Below are 7,844 nucleotides of genomic sequence, written 5' to 3'. Positions count from 1 at the left end.
CATTCTTGGGCCCAGCATAACGGTTCCGTCCTTCATCATCGACTTCTATGCCACAGACAGCTCAAACTCGTACGTTATTATTATGTCTCCTTTATTCACTTCTTTCGAAGGCGATAAGCCAGACCCACCGGGAAATATTTCCATGGGTGGGACAGCAAAAAGAAAGTGAAAAAAATAAACAAATAAATAAAACCTAAAAACCAAAGGGACAAGAAATAGTTGAAGGAAGAGGAAGAAAAGAAAGAAACTCTATCCGAACTCCAACATCAAAACAATAATAAAGAATTTGCAGCGACAGGCAAAATACATCAACCAATGAAGGGAGTAACAAAGGAAATATCAGTCTTTATCAGTCGTTATTCAAGTCTCTTAGCTATTGAACATGCAAACGCAGCAGAGGTGCATCTACATGTTAAGGATAGTTCTTAGTATTTTAATCGAACCTTGTATAGCCTCCTGTTGTACAATAGCCAGGTCTCCTCCCTGCACAGTCCGAAGGCATTGAGGAGTCTCCCCCACCAAGCCTCCCAGGGCACCGACAACCACAGGGACCACGTCAACCTGGGTGAGGGACCAAATCCTGGAAATCTCCCGCTTCAAATCATAATATTTCGAGCGCTTTTCAGCCATTTTCTTATTGATGTTGTTCTCACCAGGAACGCTGATGTCTATAATGTAGGCGATGCGCTCCTTGTCATCATTATTATTATTATTATTATTATTATTATTATTATTATTATTATTATTATTATTATTATTATTATTATTATTATTATTATTATTATTATTATTTGAGGGATTCCCCAAAGGCCGAAGCCTAAATCAAGGGGGTCTCCGAGAATAAATATACGTGTACAATACGTAAACAATAGTGTGCAATTTTTAAAAGGAAGAAAATATTAAGCTGAAAAAGATTAATGTGAAGAGGTAAATTAAGAAGTCTGAGTAGAATCAAGCTAAAAGGGTTGAAATCAAAACTCCATTCTTGTTGGCAAGGACACTTGAATGATGTTGTACCGTAGTCTGCAAACAGTAGTTTCAGCGCCATCATCTAGGCCAAGAAACCCAGAGTACTCAATGAGGCTAGTTATAAATTAGTCTGAAAAGAAGCTGACCAACCAAATTCATGCAAAACAGGCTATTCCTCAATGATGTGAATGAACAATTGCAGTGCAATGCAGCTGTGGTGTGATGGTTAATGAAAAGAACCCTATTTCGCCAGCGGAAAGGTTGTTCTTGACCAGGGAGTTGTACGACTCCTTGTTCTTGACCTGCCCGGTACGCGAAACCGTCGAATTATTATTAATTTTTGTATTATTATTACTCAATCTGCTATTGTATTATTATAAGTAATCCCAGTACAGTGCCCTGCAACATTTTGTTCTGCAACATCTCCGTTTTGTCAAGTGTAATTATTGTTGCATTTCGTGTTCCTGCAGTTGGGCATGGAGCATTGTCGTTGTGATGGGGCTTCTCATTTCATTCGCCGGTCTTCATGCGCAAGAGTATATTGGGAGGAGGTAAGAGAAAATGCAGGTTTTGAGTTGCCGCCAGAAGGCCGTGATCACAAAGTCATGTAGTGCATGATTCTACTCCGAGCGTCCTCTCCCTGTCTCTGTCTGTCTGTCTGTCTGTCTCTCTCTCCCCTCTCTCTCTGTCTCTCTGTCTCTCTGTCTCTCTCTCTCTCTCTCTCTCTCTCTCTGTCTCTCTCTCTATCTATCTCTATCTATCTATCTATCTATCTATCTATCACTCTCTCTCTCTCTCTCTCTCTCTCTCTCTCTCTCTCTCTCTCTCTCTCTCTCTCTCTCTCTCTCTCTCTCTCTCTCTCTCTCTCTGTCTCTCTCTGTCGGTGTCTGTCTGTCTCTGCCGCTCTGTCTGTGTGTGTGCATGTATGCGTATGTGTATGTGTGTGCATGCCTGTGCATGTATATGTGTGTGTGTGTGTGTGTGTGTGTGTGTGAGTGTGTGTGTTGTTGTGTGACGTGGCGTGCTGTTGTGCTGTATGATGTTGCATGACGTGTGTATGCATTCGTGCGAACCTGTGTAAGCACCAGAACTGGGCTGCGTGCCTCATGCAGCCCGCCCCAGGGTGATTTCCTTTAAAATTTTCTGGTAACACCAGTATTGGTGCCATGAATGATTTACTCCACATAATTGGACCAAGGAGCTACAAGTGACCCTACAATGTCCACTACCACCACCAGTTGCTAAACAACCAGCTAATGTGATGTGCTAGAGCTGTTTGCCAGTTAGTTGCAGAACGTCAGTACTGTACGTCAGCATCGTGCAATGTTATCACTTGAGCTGATTGTTTAGTAACTGGTGGTGTTAGTGGATATTATAGCATAACTTGCAGTTCCTTGGTGCTTTTCGTTTCTAAAAATGTCAGTCATTATTCAACTCGAAATAATAATTATGATTCCCTGCTCGACTGAGCCATGAAATGCCTCATGGTTTGCCTTTACTTTCCGTGGTATTGGTTGTTGTGTATTTTGTGCTCGGTATATGACAAGGCCACAGTGGAGTTTCAAAGTTCTTAAAAAAGATTTCTTTTTCCTTGACAGAATGCTAATTGCAAAGGAGAAGCGCCAGGCAAAGAGGATGAGAAAGATGAACAGCTCATCAAGCCTGATTACCAACAATAATCTGGCTGGGGCAAACTCGCATAATGGTGTTCGTGGCAGGGACTACTTTGAAAGTCCGGAGTTCCACGATGGAAATAGCCCAGCAACACTCAACTACGGGGGCAGGGAAGTGCGCGATACCAAGAGACGCCGCGCACCAGCCATGAGTGGCTCTCTGGTGAGTGTGTGTGTGTGTGTCTGTGCTGTTTCTTTAAGAGTGAGATGTCGCTGAAGAGTTATTGTGCAAACAAGAAAAGACCCAAATTGGAGAAATTGAGATGTTTTAGATCAGTGTCATCAAAAGGTCTTGTACGCTCAGGAAAATTGTGGAATACGAAATGCGGCTGCAACTACAAGTACGGTTTCAGGTACAAACCGCACCCTAGATTTGATCCTTTTCGGCTGTTATCTGCAGAGTGGTGATATGGGTATGAACTCTTGATTCCCTTTTCGAACGTGCACTCCGGATGTGATCTGTAATCAAAAATAGTTGTGCTCCTGTATTCCCTCCCTAATTTGGTGCGCCTGCCATGTGAAGATGCCTAGACCTCTGGTCGGTTGAGCATGGCAGGCCCTACCAGCACCATCTCACCCCATGCTAGCCCCATTTGCCTGCCGATGATTTGTGTATTTTGTAAAAGAATAAAAAAATAAAATAAAAAAAATGATCAAAGTCGATCCATAAATAAATTAATGCGATTAATAGTATAAGTGAAGCGGACATTACAAAATGATGAATGAGAATACATGTATCTAAAATGGTTGTTCCTAATCGATTTTCTTGAGACTATCATCAGGGAAAATCGTCTCACAATAGAGGCTATACGGAGAAACAAACTACTTATAGGTTATCGGATAGTGGGAAGTATACAAGGTGAGGTGTGAAAAAAAAATAAAGTGGGAGAGAAGACGAAAGAAATTAGAAGAAAAGATGTGAGAGTTTTCCGACGGTGTGAGCTACTACAAAAGGTGAGTGAAATGAAGGCGTGGAAGCAGGTGAATGTGATAGAGTGAGGAACTGTGAGGTGTAGGTGTATGCGAATGAATACGTGTGTGAATGCTAGGTGAAGAGTCTCAGTTTTGTGACATTTTCTTTCTGAATGCATAGATTAGGATTGTGTTTACGGATGAAAACAGCTTCTAATACCTTAAGTTCACGAAACCTACGAGCAAGACACAAAACAGTGAAGCATGAATCATCATACACTGAGCGGCATTGGCTACTAGACAAGAGGTGTTTCTTAATGGCTGACCCTTTCGTTGTGGTCTCACCTTCAGTCCGGTCATCTTCATCTTGGTTGTCCAACTCACTCTCTTCATCACTGCTCTCACCTTCCTCATCCTCCTCCGCTTCCATCCCGTCCGCTGCACCCAACGACAATCCCACGCTACTGCTCGCTGCCAGTCCATGTCCGGTTGTAGATGCTATTACCAGCGCACGAGTCATGCTCCTAGTTACTGGTCTCCGTACCTGTGTTTGGCCATTTCCTTCAGTCTCACGTACCTGTGTACTTGTAGTCCGTTCAACCGGTACTGTGTGGTTCTGTTGTAATTGTGCAACTGGCACCTGTTTGCGGGGACGGCCTCGTCCAGGTGATAGTCTCAAGAAAATCGATTAGGAACAACCATTTTAGATACATGTATTCTCATTCATCATTTTGTAATGTCCGCTTCACTTATACTATTAATCGCATTAATAAAGTTGTTGTCTCCTCGTCGCCTTTCCATAAATAAATATAGAAAGTAAAAGGACATAATGACTGTATATAGTATCCAGTTACAGTGATGAAGAGTTACTCTTAACTCGTATCAAAGTCGATGCTAATCATATCTGGAATAATATTAAAATACCAGGTATTAGCTAGTACCTAGCTCTAGGTCGTGCCAGCGACGAGTAGCTGAAGGGTTCAGTTCAAACGGGCTAGTACTAGCGCCTGATAGGAATCAATGATACCCCCTCCCCCCACACACACACACATCAAGAATAGAAGAGTGCATGCACCAGTGGGTCTCTATAGCCTTCGTTCTTGTCTACTCTGTCGTCTGAATACTTCTTCCATAGTCAACGTTATAAAACCCCTGTGTTCTGGAAGTGTGAGGGGATTGCGTTTAGCCGGGAGCTAGCAATATGCGCAGTCATTCCCTACATTCATGTATTTGCACACATCAGGCCAGCCGGAAACAGTTTTTGATAGGTCCAGTATTTTCAGGGTCTTTCTTGCTCTGTGTATGAATTGTCGGGCACACACAATAGGAGACACAGTCATGTCGGTGGCAAAACATTTGGTCCGGTGATAACCTGATCAACCGGACCGTTTCCCGTGGGTCCTCATCATCAATGGAACAATTTTTTGACCTGGGCGTTTTCTCTCCGTTTTGTGTGCAGGATGACTATGAGGATGAGAACCTCATCGCGTAAAGCCATCTGTGCAGCCCCAGTCTATTCAGTTGATATACATGTACAACGTATCTCCAAGCAAGAAGACACACATAATACATAGTCTTTATTCAACTATTTTATCTCTTATCAGCACTCTATGACAACAGCCAATTGCCTTCGTTCAGAAAATGTGCAACATCTCCGGTCACTGGGTGAAGTGCCTCCACATTGCGTAAATACCAACGCAATTTGTTTGGCCATCTAGGATATTACCGGTTGAATTTCAGCATAGTACGAAACAATGACGTCAACATAATCCGGCATGTATGCCATTTTCACACAGTTAAAACTGCTGGATTTTCGTGGACAGCAGTACCAGTAGAAACACTACTACCCCAGTTCTGAGAGCAGATGAACGAGAGTGTGCAGCTCTGCATATCCTCTGCACAATCTGCAAATACCCGGCAGGCGGCTAAATTTTTTGTTGACATCACCTTTTTCTTTAGAAAACAGCGCATTTCGCCGCAGAGCAGTGTGTGATGACGTGCTTGGCACCGAACTTGTAATGTAAATCCCGGCCAAGTGCACAAGGCAAAACTTTCCAAGAGAATCGCAGCGCATTCGTCATGGAAAAATATTATTTCGCTAACAAATATTTCCGCCTTTTGCCAGCCAATCCGGGAGTTGCACCTCTTGTGTGTCTACCCGGAGGCGTCGGACATGGTACGGTCACTACAATATTGACCGTACCACCTTTTGCCCCAGGTACCCAGTAAATCAATAAAATACACTGCTCGGGACTCTAAATTTCCAAACAGACACGTTCAATGTCATGTAGAGAGATGCATTCAATATCATGCAGAGTGCCAAGCCGCACAGAGACCATAGCCAGCAGCAAAGCATGAGCATGCAGTAACAGCACTATCAAACATAGCAGCATAGATTGAGCGGTAGCACAAAGCTGCGAGCACCCATTAATCTGCATTATCACCATAATGCTACACACACACACACACCTTGGTCCATGGTAACACGCCCATCAAATGGTCACGTTTCCCCTGTGCATGGGTCGACAGCACTGAGTTCAGTATTGGATCCAGAAACGCCGCTCTACTTCCTGGACAGGAAATTAGCACAGCTATGCAGGTCGAAACCACGGGATGCCTTGCAGGAGCGACCGCAGCCGAGACAATGCGCTCTGCAGCAGGGCAGGGCAACCCGCTGTTTCCGGACCGAGTCTGCCGATGCCACAGCCGAGACCGACGCCACTTCAGCAGCCGAGTTGGAAAGACACGTATGCGAAGCTACCACTCAAAAACCATCTCCCGCACGCATTATATAGTCGGCTGCCGGACTGCTCAGATATTGGTTTCCTCCTCTCCGCCAGGTACTTGTGGCGATTCTTGTATTTCTGGTGGGCGAAAGTACGCTGGCCGACATCGCAGAGCACAGAAGTGTCACGCTGAGCCGATCGCGGTACTGGTTGAGCGGAATACGCACTGCGCCATTTCCCACGCTCCTGGGCGAGGTCGTATCATTCCGCGTGGTCGATGTGGCAACCACCGACCAATCAAGTCAACTAGCTGTGCTTGTATCAGAAGTTCCTGAACAGCCTTGGATGTATTCACCTGCACCTGGAGCGTGTTTTAGACCAGCTGCGACACCTATCCCTAATAGACCATATAACAAACAGTGCCATATCGATGGAGATGGATTGCAGAGCTGTCCGGCGATGTCCCATTGCTCCCTACTTACGCAAAGTGTAGTAGTGTACGCTCATCCAAGCTCGATAGCAGCATGTCAGAGTGGAGGACCGACCCAAGCCTGCCAGCAACACCCTTCAGTTCTCTCTGTATCATCCCAGTTCATGTCCCCGCCGCCGCACGGTCCAAATACTCAAGGTTCATGTGCATGTACCGGTATGACGGCCCTGCAGTGCCGTTACACGCCTGATGTCGTGGCTGGTGCTGGTCTCATGTCCCTCTGTGATGCGAGGACTGTTGCCCCTGGATTTACTACCAGACTGGCATCAGGAGCCAGTGCTGCCAACGAACAAATTCAGGCAGAATTGTGTAGTGAGGACCAAGTCGTAGACGTCGCGCATAGGCTCGACGTGCTAGACTTGAAAGCCAGCGCCTCCGGCCACAAACAAAGTTGATACCACCCTTTCAAGTAGTTCATTGCTGATGGGTTCCACTGTTTGTCTCAGTATAGGTAGCATTGTCGTTCGCTAGTATAATTTCGATTTCGGTATGTGAACAAGGTAAAAAATTAATAAACTACCACCCTACTTCACCTGTGTATCACTAAAACAAGCGAGAAAAACTCTGTGGTGAGCAAACCCTTTCTTACAAATCATCGCCGAAGTCGCAACCACTACTTCGAGAAAAACTCAGCTCGCACAACGATATAAATGATGTCAGACCCTTCATACAGCCGTTTTAGGCCAACAGACTTGAAAGGTGCAGGCAGCAGAAACTGACTTTGACCTAAGTAACGATGGGACAAAGGCAAGCTAGCAAACTAAGCATGTTCTACGTGTAGACGTACCACATGCCCTCTGATTAGGCACAGGCGGATTATGCCGGCAGAAAAATTGGCAGAATTCGGTACTTTTTCTGGTAACTTTCATGCATGTTTAGTATGTGGATAAAGAAATGGAGCAGAATTCGAGGAATTGCCGGCCATAAGGTTTGCATGGTTCTGCAAATTTCACTGCTTTTCGAGCAGAATCGGCCACCTTTTCGAGTAGAATCCGCCAGTGCCTGACTCTGATACATGTACAGAACTGTTCAACTTGATACTGATAGAGCCTCTTGTGCGGGTAAATAATTCTT

General features: G+C 44.8%; 1 protein-coding gene across 1 annotated transcript; it reads left to right on the top strand.

The window, feature by feature from the left end:
• Positions 1–1,445: 1,445 nt before the first annotated feature.
• On the top strand, positions 1,446–5,206 carry LOC135829012 (uncharacterized). Its single transcript, XM_065341417.1, has 3 exons — positions 1,446–1,520; positions 2,568–2,805; positions 5,014–5,206. The coding sequence occupies exons 1-3, from the start codon at positions 1,465–1,467 to the stop codon at positions 5,044–5,046; spliced, it is 327 nt and encodes a 108-aa protein (XP_065197489.1). The 5' UTR covers positions 1,446–1,464; the 3' UTR covers positions 5,047–5,206.
• The last annotated feature ends 2,638 nt before the right edge of the window (positions 5,207–7,844 follow it).

Source organism: Sycon ciliatum, chromosome 13 (genome assembly GCF_964019385.1).
Source record: "Sycon ciliatum chromosome 13, ocSycCili1.1, whole genome shotgun sequence".
Classification (NCBI taxonomy): Eukaryota; Metazoa; Porifera; class Calcarea; order Leucosolenida; family Sycettidae; genus Sycon; species Sycon ciliatum.
This window is presented reverse-complemented; position numbering and strand designations above follow the sequence as displayed.